Below are 22,006 nucleotides of genomic sequence, written 5' to 3'. Positions count from 1 at the left end.
AGTACTGTCACTGCAAAGGAAAGATACACTAATCTGAAGGCAAGAAGTAGAAATTCAATCTGAAGAGAACAAAATTGTAAAAAGGAATAAATAGTCTCCAAGGCTTGTGGGGCACCAAACGTTCTAAATTTCATGCGGAAACTATCCTTAGAAATAATGGCCAAAGTTTTCCAAATTTGGGGACAGATGCATGTATAGATTCATGAAGCTCAGTGAGTTTTGTAACACATGAACAGGATCTGTATAATGAGAAATGCAGAAATGCAAGTACTGATTAAAGAAAAATAAGACCCAAATAAATGGAGAGAAATTATTTTCATGGCTGGGACTGCCCAACAGACTGAGGATGTCAGTTCTTGACAAAATGATTTGTGTGTTCTATGTGAACCCTTTTAAAAGCACAAAAAGATTTTTTTCCACATAAATTAACAAGTTTCCCTTAAACTTTATGTGGAAACACAAAGGAATCTGAATGGCTAAAACACTACTGGAAAAGCAGCAGGAAGTTTATAAGCATCACAGGACCCGCTTTTTAAGATGTAGTCACCAGTATCTACAGCAAACAGTACAGCATGGGATAGACACAAGACCAGAGACAGAGTGGCAGAAACAGACCCACACAAACGTGACAAGAGGATTTTTTGACCAAGGTTACAAAAGTGATTCAGTGGAAGAGGAAGAGCCTTTTTTTATAAAATGGTGCTGGGACAAGTAGATATGAATAACAAACAATTATCCATCTAAACCTCACACCTCATACAAAAATGAACTGAAGTAGATCAAATATGGAACTATGTATAAAATCTAAAAGTATAAACATGAAAAGCGAGGAAAAATCTTTGAGACCTAAGAGTTAGGTGACAAGTTCTTGGACATGACCCCAAAGGCAGTCTCCATAAAGGAAAACAGCTGGTATGTCTGGTTCATAAAAATTAAAAACATTTCTTCTGTGTATGACCAGGTCAAGAGAATGAGAACAACAAGCCACCCACTGGGAGAAAATATCTTCAAATTACATATACAACAAATAATTCATATCCAGAACATACTAAAAGCTCTACCAATAATAAGCAACCCAAACTAATAGACGGGCCAAAAGCTTACACAGACAACTCACAAGGAAATATGGGCAAATGACAAGTACAGAAAAAGATGCTTAGCAACACTAGTCATTAGGGAAACGCATGGTAAAACCACACAAGCCACACACTACTGTGTTCTGTTAAAATGGCTTAAGAACACTCACACTATCACATACTGGTGAGGATGCAGGCAAACAGAATTACTCATACATCAGTGGGAATACAAAAATGGTAAGGTCATTATGGAAACTGAGTTTTTAAAGAAGATACATTCTTACCATATGACCAAACACTAACACTCTTAGGCATTTGTATGAAAAAGACAAAAACAATTTATCACAAAAATCTCGACATTAATGTCACAGCTTAACCTATAATCAAAAATCATGTGAAACAGCATAATGCCCTTGAATATATGATACACTGAACTGTTCTACATCATGAAATGGAATACTCAGCAATAGAAGTAATAGACTATCAATATATGCAACAACCTGGCTGGGTCTTAAGGGTTATGTTTGAAATAAAAAAACATAAAAATCTCACAAGTTTATATACTAAATGACTCCATTTATATAAAATTCTTGAAGTGAGAAGAAACATAGAGATGGGGAGTAGGTAAGTGGTCACTGAGAGTTAGGGACAGGAAGGGCAGATGTAACAGGAGCCACGTGAGGGATTTGCTTTGAGGACAACATCTCTTTATCTTGATTGCAATGATGGGCATATAAATCTATACATGGTAAAATGTCATAGAAATATACATGAAAACATAAGCAGAATGACACCTGCCATTGTAGTGAAATCTGAGGAAGGCCTGTAGTCTGGCTTATGGTGTTGTTCCAAACAATTTCCTTGTTCGGATAAATGCACTGTGATCACGTTGGGGGAGCTGCCTCATGAGGTTTCTGCAACTTCTTGTGAGTTTATGTCAACATTTAAAAGGTTTTTTTTTTTTTAAGTTCAGCAAATCTTAAATAATATAAACTAAAAAATTTAAAGACCCTATGCAGACACATCATAATCAAACTGCTGATACACAGAGGTAAGGAAAACAAATCTCAAAAAGGTATGAGAAATTATTTTCAGCCTCCATTTATGCCAGACACCATACTAGGTGCTTTTACCTGTGTCTGTTACCTTCACAATTCCCATTATTTTAGGTAACATTCTCTCCTCTTTGAAGACGAGAGCACTGACCCAAAAGTGTGCAAAACTGCTAAGAGTTGGTAAAGAATTTAAGCCCAGGTCTACTCCACTGAAGTCCAATTTTTTTGTATACATATGTAAACCTTCTCAACACAGCTTCCTAACTAATCAAGAACATAGTATACATACCAAGTGTAAGTATATACCCCTAACTGTTTCAGTACAAACTCCGAGGACTATAGTGTGCTACCCCTTTCTACCCTATACCATGTCAATGATTAAAAAGAAATTATCATGTTAAAGCTAATTTGCATCCGTTAAGATACATTAGATAACAAACAACAGTAAATGACTGGCTAATTGAGGCAAAATGATTTATTGAAGGGTTAGTGAGGATGCCTAATCAATTAAAGTAACAGCTAAAACAGCCAAGTCCTTCAAAAAAGAGGAGCTGAAAGGGCCAGTAGTGGTGGCTCAGTAGAGGGTGGCCTGCTTCACTTTCACTCTTCTGGGGCCTGAAACGTCTACTTGCAGGAGGATGTCTTACTGCGAGACCGCTTTTGGTCTGGCAGGTAAACGTTCTCATCCTGATGGTCTCCTCCCAGTTCTCGGGCTCTCTTCTTGTGCTTGCTGATCATCTGAGCAAAGGCCCGGTTGAAAACGTGGCAGCTGAAGCGCTCATGGGCCGCATTTTCCACGTGTGCCTGCAGGACCTCCAAGCTATGGAAAACCTGGTAGCAGCCCAGGCACCTGAAGCCACTGTCCAGGGTCCCCAGCCCCTGGGGTGTCTTGGCCCTGGAGCCCTCCTCCTGGGCTGGAGGCTCCCCTGCACCACCAGCCGGCTCCCTCCCCTGCAGGGCATTGTTATCCGAGCTGCACTCCATGTCAGTGAGGTGTTTCGGTGGAGACACATAAGAGGGTCTTCTCAGAAAAGCATTCTGGCTTTTTGGTGTTAAAAAGGCCCCAGATGTTTTTTGGGCCACTTGAGAAAAAACACACTGCACCAGTTTGGTCTTTTTTGAGGTGGGCTCTAACACTTCCACCCCACCCCACCAGACAGTCACATCTCTTTTCAGAAAGACACGCCTGTAATAAATTTCCCTGATGGGTGCTGTGTCCCTGTGCTGTGGGAACAGAGAGGACCCACCCTGCTGACTCACAGGGACTGGAGAGGAGGTAGAGGAGGAGGCGGAGGGAGAGGAGGAGGAAGCTTCCCGCTCCTCCCAGACCTGGGGCGGAGTCATCTCAAGGGCCCCAACACGAGGAACATCTTCAGGTAACTTGGTGATTTCTGGGAAAAGAAGTTTCAAGTAAGAAATTAGAATAAGTGTGTGAAGTCTGTAGGAGTTGTGATGGTCATGAGAATATTCCTATGTGTGCACATGGCCCCCAGGTACACATGTATGTGAAGTCAAAGAATGCCGTGTGTGGTATACTTTATCTGAAGTATGTTTGTGGTGTGATTCTGTGGGAATGAGGGTGTGGAGGTCTGTGTATGTTCTGGGACAGCTGGTGAGTGTTTCTCACATAGGTAAGGGGGTGCTGAATGACGGTGTACATGTGTGTGTGGTGAGACAATACACATGAACAGGGGTGGTACACGTTCTTATTGTCAAACAGTTAAGACAGAGTGTGTTGGAGGAAGTGTGCCTGGGCTCCCCAGAAGCGCAGCTCCCTGAGGGGCTGAAGGCTTTGAGCTAAAGGTTTTATGGGCGAGGTGGTATGTGGAAAAGAAAGACTGCACATGAAAGTGCATTCCCATCTGGGCATTAGGAGTTTTTGAGCGTGTACGCTGGCTCTGAGGGAGCTAAAACAAGCTACCTGTGTGAAAGGGTGTACATTATTATGGGTCAGTCTGTAGACAGCAGAGTCTGAGAATGACTGCGTGAGGAGGGAAGGCGCAAGTGTGTATCTGTGTAACACTTGCAGAGAATGGGAAAGACGCATCTGGAATGAAGGCGTGTGCATATGAGAAAGTGAAAAGGAATAATGCGGCTGTACCTGGTATGGAGGAATATAGGGTATATGTGTGTGTGTGTGTGAGAGTTTGTGCTGATTTTAGGGAAGAGGTGGTAACTGAATTCCCACACTGTTATCAGCACAGCCCACTGCCTCACTCACAGCTGTCCCAGCGTGCACATGGGGAACTGTCCTATCCTTGAAAGCACACCCCCAATTTGTCCCTCCACAGAGGTCTCAGTCTTACTTCCTCTGCCCTGAAGCCCTTTCCTCTTTTTGAAGGGAAAGTAGGGATTGGGCTGAGCAGCTCAGCTACTCATCCTGTCCAACCTTTGTGAGCTTCCTTATCATCCTCATCAGCCACACAAAGCTTTCCTCTACATTTCCAATAAAAAGATTATGCCTTTAAATTCACAAACTTAAGTAAATAAGTAGGTAAATCATTATTCCTGACAAAATAACACACACATTTAGCCCTTCCCCTGTTTAAAAATTTCAGTTACGCCTGCAACCCAATGTTTACTTCTCAAAATATATCCACTTTCTCCTTTAGGTGGTTAGAGTGTGTCTGGTGGGTAACGTTGCTGTGGGGAAGGGAAAACTTAGTGTGTGTTATTTTTTGAGAGAGCTCGTGTGCGTACCAAGTTTGGCAAGTATAGTTTGATGTGTATGTGCCTGTCATGTTTCTTCAACAAGTTTAGGTTGTGAGTCTAGAGATGAGATGGCCCAGTTAGGTGTGTGCGTGAGTGTGAGCAGCTGCGAGTGTGATGGAGTATCGTGCCTGTATGCTCATGAGGACAGCAGGTGAGTGGAGGCAAGAACTGAGGGACCGCTTTCAAATCTGCGGCCACTCTTCATGCACAAGAGGACGCACATGAAGGAGCTTTGCTCTCCTCTGTAAGACAGGAGGAAACTACGGGTTCCTGCGTGGGTGCTTCATTCTGGACCTTTCTGGCTCCCTCCAGCTTGCTGTGAGAGATTTGTGACACTGTGACCAGGTTCAGCCTGAGTTAGTCTGCCCGTTTCTCTGTCACTCTGTCAGCTTTGCTACCTTTTCCAATACGGCCCCTGTCTGATACCCCTGCACTTTTGGGCACTTGTCCTTGCTGAGATTTCCCTTGAATCTCAAGCTTGTGCCTTATGTACATGCATTGACTCTCACCGAGAGCAGAAAGAAACATTGTCATCTTTCTGTGTTCTCTCATGTCTGGACAGGGGTTTGTATCAGCTTCTATCTCCAGTCGACCAGGGAATCTCAGGCTGATCTCTGGGCCATTCTCACACGTCCCTTTCCCGCCTCCAGGTTAAATATCTTTACTTACCGCTATTCTCGTAGTCAGATAGAGAGGAGGAGTAATCTGAGGTAGAGGTATTTTCTAATTCCTTCTGGGGAAGATTACCAGGCTCTCCAATACGATTTTGTTTCTTGAAGATCTCTGTTAAATTGAACGAAAAATAAAGGAATATACCCACTCTTGTTTTTTTTGCTTTTCCAAGTTTTTTTTTCCTTAGGTTTACCCGACTACATATGTCATTGGGTTAAACACATTATGTTTCATTGTCACAGTCTGAATAAGGTCCCCCGCCCATATCCTATTCCCCAGAACCTATGAATGTTAACCTTATGAGGCCATTGGGACTCTGCAGATGTGATTAAATTAAGGAAGTATTTGAAATGAATTCCTTTTGATGGCATGGAAACAGAGCCCTAGGCTCCCAAGTTGCAGAGGAGGAGACTGTGACTGGGCCCAAAGTATACCTTTCTCTCTGGCTGAGCAGAGACACTGACCTAGATTTCTACAGGTCTGCTCGGCCTACACTTTAGCAGCTCTTCCCTTTTACTCACCAGCACAAGAGGCTGAGTCAAGAGAGGAGCCAGACGTGTAGTATTCGGATCCACAGGGTCCATCATTTCCCTCAGGACCCACAGTTTCATCTTCCAAATACCAAGGCGGTGTACCTGATGCCTGGAGCTTTGAGACTCCTGGAAAATGGAGCAAAGTAGCAGAGCAGCTGGTTCCATTCTGTGCCCTCCTACTCTTCCTCCTAATGTACTGTCCCCACTTTCCCTCCCTCATGGAAATACTGATTTTGTCCTAAACATTTACCTTTGGCTTGGACAGAGAATGGGCCTATTAAAGATTTCTGGGTTACTCTCTGGACCCTGTAGTCCAGGCTCCTCACACTCACTCACCTTGCTTAAGACTTTTGGTACTAGTTGCTTTCCTCTACCATTTTTTTGTGTGTGGGTGTGCCCTTTGCATTCCCCCTCCTAGATTTACAACCTCACATGAAACAATTGGTGAATTTTTATCTTTGCAGAATTTATTTTATATTATTAGTCACTGTCTTTGTTTTACTGACCAAGCTCACTTTTCCTAAGTGAATTAAAATGACCTTCATCTCCGATGAATGTGTCAGGTGTGTGCATCATGCACACATTGTGGCAGAATGGTGTGATGAATGTCATGTGTGTTGTGTGCATAAATTCTTAACCTGATGGTTTAAACTAGGTTAGGGTTTAATGTGTGACTGATCTGGTGTTTGCACAGTTGAATATGAAGTGAGTCCTGTGTGCGTGAGAATGGTGTGTGCTTTGTGTCTGTGTTTTAGGTCAGCACATATCTATGTGTGCAGACTGCGTGTCCTACGATTATGGATTTGTGTGTGCATATTTCACATGTTGTTAGGTGGCTTAGATGTGCAACAGAATTATTGGGAGTATTCTCTTTGAGACTAGTGGAATTAATGTACCTGTGAAATCTAAAGTAACAGTGAAAGAACAGAAGGATATGAGAATCAATGGCTGTAAGTGAAAGAATATATGAGTTTCCAGAATACAGAACTGTTTGATTCTAAAGTAAATGAGGGCGCAGGAAAGAGCATGCAAGAATAAATGTAGAGCAACATGTGATTGCATTACAAAGTAAAATCTTGAAAGACTGAGGTCTAAAGAGTTGAGATAGAATACGGACACTAAAGCCTAGCACTTAAACTCTGAGGCATTCACCAAAGAGACGTATGTCCATATAGCAAAAACATGTAATAGAATTTTCAGAATATCTCCTTTTAGAGTAACCCTAGACTGAAATGTAACCCAAATGCTCATAAAAGTATAATCAATTAAGACACTATATGCCAACAATGAATTAACTATAGTCACATACAACACAGATGATGATTACAAACACAGATACAGAGACTGAAAAGAAGTAGACGTAAAGCATGTGTTGTGAACTCCTATTTACATAACATTAAAACATAGGGACCACTAATGCAGCACTTTGGTAATCAGAGGAATTACCAGTCTTTGGTTGGGACAAAAACAGATTAGAGAACTTAGATGCATGTGAAAGATGACAAGGAAGTGAATGATGAACAAAGGGGGTGCTGATGGGTCTGTATAGGGTTGAACTTGAGAACATCAACTGAGAAGGTACCTCTGTGCTGGGGTCTTGTACCAGGTGTGTCTATACTCAGGTCAGGACCTGAGGATCCTATGATGTTGGGCCTGCTTTAGGCTATTAGTGCTGTCACACCTTCTTGGTAATATAACCTGTCCTTGCCCAGTTCATACCGACATGTTCTTCCATGTTTCTCCGATACAGCTCATCCCCTTAGGCCCTCTTCCACCATTTCCTCAAATAACTCACTGCTCTCCCCTTGTCTCCTTGGGCTCGCTCCAATCCTTCTAAATATTTTCCCTTGGAATTTACTACTTCTGCTGGGGGTTATATTAACGAAGATGGAGAAGCATCTTGAGTTTCTTTCTGTACTGTGCAGCCTTGTGCTGACTGATGAGCAGAGTCACTCAGTTCATCTCTGGGCTCGGCCTAGATCCCCACTGTCCTTTGTATCCCATTCAACAGTCCCTCCTTACCAGCACCAGCAGGCTTGTTCTCACAAGGGACACAGGAGAGGAACTCTGAAGCAGCAGCAGCAGCGTCCGTTGCTTTCAGACCTGGTACATATTAAGAATGGCATGGTTAGAAATTACTGTCTTCCCCTTGGCTTACTTATGCTATATATGTGTGTATGTGCGAATTGGTGTGAATGTGTTTTACATGCTTCATAGTTTACACAAAACATATCTCTGAACATGCACTATTTGTATTGAAGTTGAATTGAAGACAGACTCACTTTCCAAGTCTCCCCCCAAGGCCCCACTGGGGTGTGCTGAACCCCAAATGTCACGTTCCCTTTATGAGCCCCCACAGGGACCCTCGGTCCTGGTCCTGGACTGTTCCCTCCCGCTGCTGAGCACTGGCTTTTCCTCATAGGATCTGTTTACTTTTTAAACCTCACAGTCAGAACTATTTCAGTTTTCCATTTTTTCTAGAAAGAACCGAACTTTCTCAATTCAACCATTGTGGTTAAATGGTATTGTATGTACATATATGTGCAAGTGGGTGTGTGTGTCCTGCTGGTTTCTTCCTTACATTTCATAAAGGAGCCTCACATTTACATCTCTATGTTCTGAGACAATGAAAGAAAGGTGTTCATGTTGGAGACAATGTAAGAAATCAAGTCATTTTGTACCTGACTTCACACTCTCATCCCCTCTCCTCCAATTTTAGGTTCCCAAACTTTTTTCCTAATTACTTACCTCTATGAGCCACACATTCTTCATAAACTGGAAAAAGTATTATTGGAAAATGTATAACAATATCCACTTACTTAACAAATGCCCTCAGTTTTGTAAAAAAAGAAATAAAGGGAAATACATTATATAAGAAAAGTTATAGTAATCAATCACTACATCTGTGATACAGTAACCCAGAGCGGCATGATGTAGGGAACACAGGTCCTACGCTACAGAGACAAGGACCTAGTGACAGGAACCTGCTCTTCACCCTCAGATGATCTATTCCCTTAGAAAGACCAGCGCACCCACACTTCTCCCTCCAGCCTTCCTGCCCCTTCTCTCCCACAAGTAGGAATCCTTGCTCTTTATCTTTAGAAGAGTTTTTAGATCCCCAATGCTCAGAGATATCACAGACACACCTCCGGACATCCTGGCAGCTTTGAGGGAACGTGTGGTTTCAAGATGTTTCCTTTTCCGTTTACGCTTCATGGCTCAGCACTTCAAAGAAGTGTGCCTTCCTCCCTGGAACTCTGCTGCCAGAGGTTCAAGTGATGGCAGCAAAGAAACAAGCCAGTATATCCAACAACAAGCCACTGGAAAGGCTCTCTCCGCACTCACTATCCAAGAACAACAAGCAACTAGAGAAGCTCTCTCCGCACTCAGTCACTCACTGGCCTGGCCGGTGCTTAAGTACACCAGGAGGGCCATTATGATGTGAGACAGGGATCCGGAGCATTCTGACACAGGCATCAGAGCAAACCACTGATGGGGGGGGTGGGGGCCTTTTACCCAACACAAACTCTTATCAACTTGAATTTTTATCTTACACTTCATATCAAAACGTGGGAACCAATGATGTGGATTAAACAAAAGATCATTACTTTATGTATCTAGGGTAACCACATTGCTAAATTTCCCCAAGGGTGAGAATAAGGCATTACGTGAACCAGGCTTAGAACCTTCCTGCCCCATATAACATGGTAACTGTCATATCTTAGCAGTACCATATAACATGTACACATAAAAGTTATATGTGGGGTATATGTGTATAGTGGGTTTGCGAACACCTTGTGATTCCACACAGCTCCAGCATTTATTGAATTCTCCCCACTATAGGGAACAGGCTCATGTATTTCAACAACCCATTGTCTCTTTTGAAACTCTCTTCCCCATCACTTCCCCAGAGCCTTCAGGGAAATAGGAAGACCCTGGCTTTACATCCATGGCCCTCATCGTGAATCCTGTGCTTGTCAAGCATGAAGGCTTCATTCGCCAGCTTCTGTTCTAGGCCCCAGTCTCCTGGAGACCCATGGCATCTGCACAGGGTTTGAACTCTAGTTAGCTCCATTCTACTTCCAACTTCCCACTGACTGCTCCCTGAGGGGCAATATGTATTTCCTTCAAACTGAGCAGTTGCTCTAGAGCCAGGCAGTGATCCAGTCAGCTTCAGCCTTCTTTACCTCAAGCAGGTCCTGCCTCACGCTGTTCCACGCACATGGGCTCGGACTCTTGCAGCCACTAAACGGTAGGCACATTTCCCAAGACAGTCTCAGCCTTGTCAGCTATTGGAAAAACCCAAACCAAAAATTAGAAACTATTTTACACATACCATATTGGTAAAAATTAGATCAACCTATACAAATAATTGTAAGGATATGGATTAAAAAAGGAACCTTCATGATATAAAATGAAGAAGTATCCACCTATGTAGCTGTGTTGGAGAACAATTAGCCAATATTTAATGAAATTAAATATGCATATAACCTATGAGCCTATAATCTCATTCTACAACATGATCTTTACAAGGGTGATATTCACAGCATTATTTATAATGGAATGGAAGTGGCATTTTAGTTTCGAACTCAGAAAGAATGGATAAGCCACATATGGTTGATAAATACAACAGAATACATTTCCAAGAATAAAAGCCATGCCTAGTATACTATATGCCTATAGGGCAGGGCATCAAGAAGGAATTGGAGATCAGGAACAAAAAGAAAATATAAATCAATGAAATAACCATAAGCTAGTGACTAAGGAGCATTCTTAAGTTAGTAGTCAATAATTAACCAAAGACGGAAAAAATCTTTCTCAAAAATAAAATGGTTCAGATTAGGTCTAGAACTAAGAGAAAGAATTATTCTAAACATGCCCTATAGTATGAGCTTCCTATTGCTGTTATAGCAGATTACCACTGTGTAAGGAGCTTAAAATACAAATTTCTTATCTTGCAGTTCTGGAGATCATAATTCCATTATGGGTCTTACTGCCTAAAATCAAGATGTTAGCAGAACTGGTCCCACCTGGAGGCTGTAGGGGTGACTGTGTTCCCTTTTCCAGGTTCTAGAGGCTGCCTACATTGCTGGCGCACCTTCATTTCCTTCATTTTTAGAATACATCACTACAACATCCACTTCCACTGTCACATGGCCACTCTCTCTCTCTCTCTCCCCTACCTTCTTCCATAAGGACTCTTGTGATTACATCATCCCCACACAGGCAATCCAGGATAATCTGCCCTTTTCAAAACCTTGTAATAAATCCCACCTAAAAAGCCTCTTTTGACACTTGCATAAACATATTCACAGGTTCCAGGGATGAGGAGGTTGACATTGACTTCTTTTCCAAGGGGGTGAGTGGAGAGAGATTTTTTTCTCGGTTCCCACACCAAGACAAGCAGAGTGTCAGAGTAAATTCACCAGCAGTAAAATATAGTAGGCTGAGTGAGAATGGAAATCCCTAATTAAACAAGAGCAATAGGAAAAAAAGAGAGCATAGCAACTAGGTAAACATACTGAGGAAAACAAAGTTGAATGAAATAAAGAAAAAAAAAACCTGTTTGAAAAACGTAACCCAAGGAATAGACAAAGAAGTACATTAGCATTCTTCATGCCATAAAAATGGCAACCGGCTTCAGTACAACAAGGGTGTCAAGACAAGATGACAAGCCAAAGCAAATGCTAAACAATGTCAAAACAGGATAAATAAACAACTTAAGACCAGAAAGAAACAGAATAACAGAATAAATTTTCCAACTGAAAAACTGACGTATCTACTTGAGAGCAGTTATAAAGGGAAGGACAAATACACAATGAGAAGACAGATAAAAAAAGAAAGGTGAAATGATGTAACGTAACAATAAAAAGGTCAACCAACAAACCAGACAATTATGCAAGATATGCCACAGTAAAACACCCCTTGCAATGAAGACCTGAAACCACAAATTCCTAAATTGCAGTTATTTTTTTTTCCTTAAAGGATAAAACAAACAAAATTCTTCAGGTATCCTAAGAGGAAAAGCAAGTCATGGCAAGTGCTAAATATCAAGCTGGCTTTAATCTTCCATAAAGCAACATACATTGCTTGAAAATAGTAGAGAAATAGTAGAGTATCTGCAGATGCTGAGAAAAAGAAGGTGTAATACTGCAGTATGATCTGCAGACAAGTTGTTTTAAAGTGTAAAAGCAACTGGTAGAAATTGTCAAATGTGCACTAAAGAAAAATATTACAAGAGTCACTCCTGAAAAAGTCACTTAACTCTGCCATAGAACCAACTCAAAACATGAATGGAAATGCCATGGAAAAGAAACAGAAACAAAACACAAATGTATTGCTTCATGCCAAAATACAGTACAATATTGACAATAAGCACCTGAGGGTGGAGATGGGAGTGGGAATTGATTGACCCAACTGCATTACACTAATTCCCTGTGCACCATGTTTGTCATCTCTGTGCTTTTGCTCAGTGTTCCCACAGCTTGTGTAAACCAAGTGGAGAGTATATACACATGTGGTTGCACACGCACAGCCAGTAACCAGGATGATATACAAGAGCCTGGAATCTTGGTTGTCTGTGAAGGGGAAGCCAGGAACTCAGGGAGGAAGACACGCCCCCTTCTGCAATGCTGGAGTTTTAAACTTACAGGTATGCAATTCCTAGATTTACCAATATTAGAATTTTAAAAAGTAGGGCTTGAAAGAACTGTGCCTATAGAGCCCATACATACGGTCTATACAGGATAGGCTTTGAAAGGTCAACTGTCACTGCTCTCCCCAGCACTGGGGCGCCAGCACTCAAAAGGCGAATGAAGGGGGACTATGCAGGTGGAAGGCAGTGAGGATGCCACGGGCCAGAAGGTGGCGCTACAGAGCACAGGCCGGGCCCCGCCTGTGGAGACCAGCCGGTTCTCAGAAAGTGACACTTACACTTTCTGTAAACACTCAAGAGCTGCCTCATCTGATTGTTGTTCCCTTCAGAGCGGTCGGCTGAGAGTCGGGATAATTTGGGGAACCCTTGAGCTCAGGTTCAGGGCTTAAAATATGTGTCAGGACCTCCTGCGGGACCCTCAGAGTGGAGCGCGTTACTCACTGGCGGCAAACACTTGCCTAAAGAGAAAGGACCCAAGCTTTTCAAACAGATTTGTCATCTGGCCACAACTTTGGTTAGAGAAGCGACAGATTAAATCAGCAAATCTTTTAGTAAAAAAACAAAGCGTACAACCACAGCAGATGTGTCCTGATGCTTTCTGAAAATGGGCTCTGACAGCGGAGCCCTGCAAGGGCGCCACAGAGGCCGGGCCTGGGCAGCAAGGCTGGAACGGGATAGGCCGGGCAGGGAGCCAGCGCTCCGCGGGGGGCGGGGTCTGTCTGTCAGCGGGGGCGCGCGGGGAGGCCGGGCGGCTCGGCTCCTCCGGCGCGGCCGCTGCCCGGCACGCGCCCAGGGCCGGGCTACCCGACGCTGGGCCAGAGGCGGCTGTCGCTGGGGGGCCGGCCCGGGGCGCGGCGCAGGCTCAGGGCAGGCGGGTGGCGCCGCGGACGCCCGCGCTCCTCCTCCCAGCGCCCGGCCGCGGCCTGCGGACTGTCGTGTACCGGAGGTCGCGCTCGGGTTCCGCCAGCGACAGCCGCGGGGCCCTCCGACCTGTCCTCCTCGGCCTCCGAGCCCTCGGCCGCCATCCCCGCCCTCTGCCTCTCTGGACCTCGTGGCCCTCCGCCCGGGAGGCCGCGCGGCAGGGCAGCCAGGGTCCGCGCAACGCACCTGCGGCCGGGATGGCCCCTGCACAGTAGCGGCGGTGGCGCCCACCCCCACCCCCCAGCCGGGCTGCCTCTGGGGCAGACCCGACAGGCAAAAAAATTCCCCTGCCTCCTGTGAGGCCAGGTGGGGGAGGCCTTTACCCCCCCAACTTTGAAGAGCAAAATCAACAGAACTGTTCCTGTGGCCAAAAATGGAAGTTTATATTTAGGAATTTAAGAATTTTGATGTAAAAGCTTTCTAAATGTGTAGGCTTCTTAACCACCATGCAGAATCTAATTAGGTACACCTCAGATATTTAATGGAATTAAGTAAGTTTACTGGTGCATATTAATTCCTAATCTAACATTTTTAGTGCCATTCCTGATGGAATTCACAAATTCCTTAAAAACATGCAAGAAAGAAATCTCCCAGATGAGCATTACTATCTACAGAGAAGAGCTACACTCTGGTAAATTACATCACAAATTTAATTTTAAATAAAACTGAATACCTCCCTCCCAACCCCTAACCACTATAGCTGTTATATTATTGAAAATACTGACTCCTGAAGAAGACACCTTTTGTTCTTAATAAAACAAAGTCTTAAAGTAAAGACATCATTTTACACTACATCAAACTGGCAATTAATAAAGTTTGGAGAATAAAAATGCTAAAATGTTATTTCTTTATTGCAGTTCTAATTGAACTAATTGGATAAATCTAAAGGGGACAGGTTTAATGTTTCAATAAGAATTCTCATTTCTTCAGCTATCTGTCATCATCTGGAATTTCTGATGATGACATTTTGTCATTTTTGATAGCTCCCTTTTACTACATTCTGGGAGTGAAATAACGAGATGCTCAGGACTAATGTACTGAATTCGAACTCAGTAATGGAAAAACAAAGTGTTTACAAGAATTAATAAGCTGAGGCTACTTTACCAATTTAAAAGGTGGACATCAGTGACACCTATTTAAAATCACTGTGTGCAATGAAAAGGAACAAAAACATAGTATGATAAAGTGACTACAACAGTGACAGAATTCTGATCCGGTCATGATTTGGAATGATTCAGTTCAGGGTCTTGTCAGTAGATGGAACTAAATCTTGAGATGGAATTAAATCTCACTGATCTTGAGCAATCCTTATCACTATACAGTCTTAAGTTTCCTCATCTGTGATAGGAGAAAGTTGGGTCAATGATCTCCAGGTAATTATCCTGCTTTAATGATTTCCATATTTATCTGACAAATAAGAACTTCAATAGGGCCTGTGAGCACAGCAAAACTTAGCTGAGTCTGATTAAATTCTTTCAGTATTGCTGTAGGGAGGCAAATTGTCATAACTCCGTCATAAGACGTGTAATAAAAAAATGGAGTCAGAAATCTCAATAAAGTGGTAGCACAATATAATCAACTTACATATTTGGGGAGTCATCCCATGGAATCTATGCTAAAATACACAAACCAATGGAATCCTATTTATATTAATAAAAAATAAAATACCTATTTAAGAATGATCTTAGGAACCACTTCTCTATACCTAAACCAGTTCAGGAGGAAGGACATGGAGACCCAGAACCGTGAAGAACTGCATAGAGACAGAGTAAATGCACTTTCACAGCTTAGATCCTGGCCTTTATAGATCCTAAGTCACGCTGCTTTCTTTTTTCTACTCTATTGTGTTAACTCTACTTTCTTATAAATAAAGGAATACAAGAAACTGAATGGCCCAAATTCTATTGCTCTGAATTTAACTGGAAATTATTAGGTCTAAAGTATACTACAAATTGTTCATGACATATGCAAAACCAAAACTGTTTAAATAATTTTACTATTTTAAATGAAGTAACTGAAATGTGTTTTTCTCTGCTCCCTCCTTAAATTGCAGTAAAGAGATTTAAGAAACAAAAATGCATAAGCCAAAAAGCACAGAGAATAGGAAAGGTGATTACAGAAATTAAATATAAAATTTGGAAGATGGATATACTAGTATTATATGATATTATATGACTTAACCAAACTCTAGACTGGCCAGGGAAGAAATAGAGAGCAAACAATGAAGAATCAGAGAAAAATTAAGGACTTTGGAAGAACAGCCCCCCTGAAACTGGGCTACAGATCCTCTGTCCTATCCTGTGGATAAAAAATCAATTTTCTCCCTCCTTAGAAGAAAATCAGAATTTTCCTCTTGGAGAGATTTAACAAAAGAGATGTAGAACTGGGAAACACATGGACACCAGTGAGGCCGTGGAAACCAGACTGAAAGAGATTAAAGGAAATTCTTCCTATTAAAGGGTGAGATACAATGTCCTTCCTTCTACTTGGCCTGAGAATACCAGCAGCTAAAGTTACGCCTTTTAAGTACTACAGTGGATAATTCTTCTCCAGGGAATCTCACCAGCTCCAAAGAAAAACCTTAAGACATTGAGAGTTGGTATTTGACAATAAAAATAAGGCCCAGACCTAATACCTACAATGAAGACCAGCAAATCCATAAGCTACAACCATGCCCAAAATTCCAATGGGCTATTTTAATGTTCCATGGATCTTTCTGAAAAAGTATAAAGACTAGAGTAAATGAAGTTGGTGATTAGGTCAAAGCAATGATCAGATGAAAAATGTTAAATGATTTACTAGCTTCAAGAAAATAGGGAAAGTAACACATCAGTATAATTAAGTGGTATAGAAGGCTATAAGAACATCAGATTGTGGAAAATAAATTACTGAAAAGTTCAAAATCGAATGGGAAACAATATTTAAATACAATAGCTGGAAAATAAAGTTGAAAAAATCTATAATCCCTTTATTCATTTGTTTAATGCTATTCAATGAACTCCTAGAGATATAGTAGTAAAGACACAAATTTTCCTTTTTGGGGGAAAGACATGATCAAGGTAAAGAAAGGAAATAGTGTAAAGATAGTGTTAGAAGCTAAGAAGAAAAAAGAGGGGATATGACATTTTGGAAGTAGGCTGAAATTGTAGATTGGGTAGCCAGGGAAGGTTTCACTGTGACTTTGCAGGAAAAGACCTGAAGGAACCTAGACAATCTGGAATCCCGACATCTGAGATGAAAACTTGTACCAAGAGAGAGAAGAGCCAAGTATCCCAAGAGCATGGCTGGCCCATTCCAGGAACACCAAAAATAAGTGTTATGGAACTGAAAAAATGAGAGGAGTATAAACTTAGGGAGGTAATAGAAAAGAAGACTGGTAAGCTCCTCTGAACAGATGATGAAAGGGCCACACTGAGATGGAAGGAGAGGCAGAGACAGTCTTGCCAACAGCCCTCCTTCCAGGACAGTGACCCACAGTGAGGAGGGAGCCCACACATGCGGAGCTCTCCACGGAGCAAGGGGTGTGTGCCCCACATCAGGTACCCAAACTTTGGGACCTGTACTGGAAAGATGACCCCCCAAAACATCTGCTTTGAAAACCAATGGGACTTATTTCAAGGAGACTCAAAAGGCTATATAGGAAATTGAGATTCTGATTTTCAAGGGTTCACACATAAACTCATTCACCCTTGGAACAGTGCAAAACCAGCAGTTTGAAATACGTCCAGACTGTATGAGATGGAGATTCATTGGGTAACCTCAAATAGTCTGTTGGAGGAGCCGGGGCCTGGTGGGATTCTCTCAGGCAACTGAAAGTAGAGTGTCTTCCATACATGTGCTAGATTAAAAACTCCTGTGGCTTTAACTCTGTATCTGGAATTCTTCCCTTTGAGAAGAGGACACACACACACACACACACACACACACACACACAGAGCTTGGCATATATGAATCTCATACTAACCACAAACCAGAAACACATAAAAGATAACACAAAAAATAAATGTCAATGTTAAGAGTAAGCAGTTAGAGAGACAGGAGCAGGAGAGGAGAGAGGAAGGCAGCCGCCCACCCAGTCTCTGGTCAGAGACCGCCTGTCTCCTTCAGACCAACCCGTTCAGTGGTTCAGCACAAACTGATAAACAGAAGACACGGTCACTGGGACCTTCCTGATTTTAGAGCATATGCACTTATGAAAGACCTTGTTGTTAATGACCCTGAAGCCACCGTATCATTATTGTATCATTTACATTAAAGTTTTGACCCCACCATGCATCTCTCTTGGATGTTCTGGGAAAAAATGACAAACACAAACTTGTACAAAGAGGCTGAAGAGGAGGAAACAAGACATCGGAAAGACAGTGTGAGAATGAAAAAATGGGAGGGAGGAAACCAAATAAACCCCATAAAAGACACAATGAAAAGCCCAATGAGTGGCTACCCACCCTTGGGGTCAGCCTGCTTCTCTTTTCTCAGGAGTGTACTGTCTTTTGCTGCGCTAAATAAAAACACCCTGCAGCTTTAACTGTCTATTGGGTCTCTAAACTGAATTCTTTCCTTCAAGACAAGAACCCAGGAGATCCACTAATGCACACTGCCCAGTCACAAAAGGAATCCAGCCAGAATATTAAAGAAAAACACCAAACCACAAAAGAGCAAGAGAAGAAAGGAACAGAGAAGAACTATCAAACCAATCAGAAAACAATCAACAAAACTGCAGTTAAGCGCATACCTATCAATGATTATGGTAAATGTAAATGGCATAAATGCCCCAATCAAAACACATTAAGATGGCTGAATGGATAAAAACAACATCCATCTATCTACAAAAGATTCACTTCATATCTAGAGATACACAGAAATCCAAAGTGAAGTTATGGAAAAAGTTATTCCATGCAAATGGAAATGAATAGGATGATGGGGTAGCAGTAATTATATCAGACAAAATAGACTTTAAACCAAAGACTGTAAAAAAGACAAGGGCATTACATAATAAGGGGATCAATCCAAAAAGAAAGTATTACATTTAAAAATATTTATGCACCTAATGTAGGAGCACCCAAATATATAAAGTGACAGTTAACAGGCATATAGGGAGAAACTGACAGCAATACAATAATAGTAGGGGATTTTAATATCTCATGTCAATGGACAGATCACCTAGATTGAAAATCAATAAGGAAACATTGGCTCTAAATGACAGAATCAGATGGACTTAACAGAAGATACACAGAGTGCAGTCCTTCCAACAGCAGAACACATATTCTTTTCAAATGCACATGGGACTTTCATAATGATAGACCACATGTTTGGCCACAAAATAGGTCTTCATAAATTTAAGAATATTTAAGAAGACCAAAATCATATAATCTTTTCCAACCACAACAGAATAAAACTCCAAATAAGTTACAGAAGAAAACTAGAGGAAACACAAACATGTGGAGACTAAACCACACACGCCTAATGAAAGATTCAGCAAATAAAGAGAAAATTAAAAAAAATACCTGGAGACTAATGAAAATAGAAACGAAATGATTGGGATACAGAAAATCAGTTCTAAGAAGGAAGTTTATAGAAATACCTCAAAAAAAAAAAAAAACCAAGAAAGATCTCCAATAAGCAATCTAACCCTGTACCCTAAAGGAACTAGTAAAAGGAAAACAAAGCCCAGAGTCAGTAGAAGGAAGGAAATAATAAAGTGCAGAAATAAATGAAATAAAAACAAAAAAGCAATAGAAAAGGTCATTGAAACAAGAGCAGGTTCTTTGAAAAGATAAACAAAACCGATAAGCCTTTAGGTAGACTCACTGAGAAAAGAGGACTTATAAAAATAAGAGAAGACATCATAACTGATAACCACAGAAACTCAAAAGGATTGTGAGAAACAGCCACAAACAATTATAGCCAACAAGTTGGACAACCTTGAAGAAATGGAAAAATCCCTAGAAACATACAACCTCTCAGACTGAATTCATGAAGAAATAGAAAAATTGCTAGAAGGAAATTCTGGATCAGTAATAAGAAAACTCCCAACAAAATCAAAGGCCGACGACTTTGCGGGAAAATTCTACCAAACAATGAAGAGTTAATACCTTTCCCTCTCATATTCTTCCAAAAAACATGAGGAGAGAATGCTTCCAAATTCATTTTATGAGATCAACATCACCCTCATACCAAAACCAGACAATACACCATAGAAATAGACAACCATAGGCTAATAACCCTAATGAGCACAGATGCAATAAATCCTCAAGAAAGTATTAGCAAAATGAACAAACATGGAAAAGATCATGCACCCTAACAAAGGGAGATTTATTTCAGGGATGGCTTGATAAAATGAAGGTTGAAAATCATATAATAATTTCAACAGATGCAGAAAATGCCTTTGACAAAATTCACCCATTTATGATAGGGGTTCTGGGGACATAGGAAGACACGCGCTCACGTCTTCCCATAAACACACAGAAACTGCAGCTCCTGGTGCAACAACTTCTGAAATACACTCGCACACTAAGCACTCCTAAGTATGGGGCTAGTAAGAGACCGCGGCGTGGACGCGGGCAGGAGAGGCTGGGACAGGGTCTCGCCATGACCCCACCCCGGGGCGGGCAGCCAGGTCAAGAGCTTCTCTCCGAACACGAAGAGTTTGAAGCCCACATCCGCTAAGTTTAAGACCTGCCACTGCCAGAGGCTCTCACAAAGACCAACTCACTCCGCTTGGAAACCAGCTACGCAGTGACACCTCTCCCTCCATGGGGCCCTCCAGCCAGACCTTGACTTTCAGCAGTTTCACGCAGAGCCGCCATGCAAACAGGCAAAGACACGCCATTCCGGACCCAGCACAGTCTCCCTGACGCCAGCAATTCTGCCCGAGGGCCCCTGAGTGGCTGCGGATCCTGAGCAGAGCCCCCAGGCGCCCCCGGACCCTCAGAAAGGCTCTCGCGCAGAAGGGCCCGCAGAGGAAGCCCCGGGCCCAGGCCTCCGCCTTCCCAGCTGCATCCTCCTGAACAGAGCAGCCGTCCCTTTCAGCGACCCTGGTCTTCCGAGCTTTGGCCTTTCGAGGGCCAACCAGCCAAACGCGGGCTGGGAAGCGAGCTGCGGCGGGAAGCACCGCTGGGGACACACCGCCCCAAACATGGCGCCCGGGGAACCAGCCCTCAAGGAAGAGGCTCACAGCTTGGGAAGGATGCGCGGGACTCACCCGACCCGGCCGCTGATCCAGGAGCGCTGGGACTCCCCGCGGACGAGGCTCACTGCTCACCCGCTGGGGTCAGTCCGAGGGGCCGGCACCCGAGTCAGGACACACCCGGGGCCGCAGGCTGGCCACAGCCTCTCTTCCCGGGTGAGCACCATCTTGACCTTCTTCGCGGGCGGGCGCTGTCTTGACGCTCTAACCCGGCGGGCTCCGTCTTCACTCTCCACCCCGGTGGACGCCATCTTGACTCTCTAAGCTGGCAGACGTCCTCTTGACGCTATACGCGGCGGCCGCCATCTTGACGCTTTACAATGGCGGGCTTCGTCTTGACTCTCCCCACCGGGTTGCCGCCATCTTCTTGACTCTCCCCCCGGGTGGCCGCCATCTTGAGGCTATACGAAGGCCGGCGCCGTCTTGACGCTATACGCGAGCGGCCGCCATCTTGACGCTCTACAGGGGCGGCCGCCATCTTGACGCTCTACCCGGGTGGCCGCCATCTTGACGCTCTATCCGGGCGGCCGCCATCGTGGTTTTTGTAAAAACGAGCATCTTTTTCCCTTCTTCAGGGAGCATCATGCAAACCCGCTACCTCCGTGGGGCTGCAGCTCGGCGGGACCTTCCGGGGAAGCGCGTACTCGCCTGCGGTTGGGGTTTCATTTGCCTGTGTGCCTGTCCCGGAGCTTCACTGAGGGGCGGTTTCCGGAATGACAGCCGAGCCCCACCCCCCACCCCCAAAGCAGTCTTGGTCCACCTTCGGCCTTGCTCCAGCTTTTGTGGGCACATCCCGGATTCTGTGGCTGCTGTAGGGTCCACCTCATTAGGCGTGGCTCTGGGAGCCAGTGGGCCAGGGGTGGATCCCGCTGGACAGTGACCTGAGTCGTGACTCGCTCCGGCCTCCAGGGTGCAGTGCACTTGGAGCTCAGCCTTTCTAAAAAGGCACCTATTGGCTTAGCAGCAGCAACCGCAGGGCAGGCTGCTGACCACACAAGACCGCTGTCGTCCATTAGCCTTCACTGAGACGGGGACCATGGGCTGAGACAGAGGAGGATGAGTGTCTAGGGTGTCGGGGGAACAAAGGAATATGACGTGGGATTTGCTGTAGACTACTGGGGGGGGCTCAGCTTGTATTTTGACTTCACCCAGGTGCTGCTTTTCCTCCTCCAGCCCTCATCAAGTAATTTGAAACC

At 43.4% G+C, this 22,006-nt stretch overlaps 1 protein-coding gene across 3 annotated transcripts; it reads right to left on the bottom strand.

Annotated features, from left to right (window-relative positions):
• Nucleotides 1-2,588: 2,588 nt before the first annotated feature.
• LOC118969988 (protein FAM170A-like) lies at nucleotides 2,589-20,980 on the bottom strand. 3 transcript variants are annotated; one of them, XM_073221117.1, is made up of 6 exons: nucleotides 20,826-20,980; nucleotides 10,236-10,337; nucleotides 8,071-8,151; nucleotides 6,037-6,174; nucleotides 5,513-5,626; nucleotides 2,589-3,522 (listed from the first exon to the last, which is right to left on the bottom strand). In XM_073221117.1, exon 6 carries the CDS (start codon nucleotides 3,473-3,475, stop codon nucleotides 2,756-2,758), a length of 720 nt encoding a protein of 239 aa, XP_073077218.1. In that variant the 5' UTR covers nucleotides 3,476-3,522; nucleotides 5,513-5,626; nucleotides 6,037-6,174; nucleotides 8,071-8,151; nucleotides 10,236-10,337; nucleotides 20,826-20,980; the 3' UTR covers nucleotides 2,589-2,755. The 3 variants fall into 3 exon arrangements, with proteins under 3 accessions (XP_073077218.1, XP_073077220.1, XP_073077221.1); XM_073221119.1 differs by lacking the exon at nucleotides 20,826-20,980 and adding an exon at nucleotides 20,397-20,656; XM_073221120.1 differs by lacking the exon at nucleotides 20,826-20,980 and adding an exon at nucleotides 11,079-11,741.
• Nucleotides 20,981-22,006: the final 1,026 nt, after the last annotated feature.

Source organism: Manis javanica, chromosome 14, assembly GCF_040802235.1.
Source record: "Manis javanica isolate MJ-LG chromosome 14, MJ_LKY, whole genome shotgun sequence".
Taxonomy (NCBI): Eukaryota; Metazoa; Chordata; class Mammalia; order Pholidota; family Manidae; genus Manis; species Manis javanica.
Note: the sequence above shows the minus strand (reverse complement) of the source record. Positions and strands in the feature narration are given on the sequence as shown.

Excerpts from the sequence above, each read along its gene's own strand:
- LOC118969988 (XM_073221117.1), bottom strand. The coding sequence starts at position 3,475 with ATGACTCCGCCCCAGGTCTGGGAGGAGCGGGAAGCTTCCTCCTCCTCT.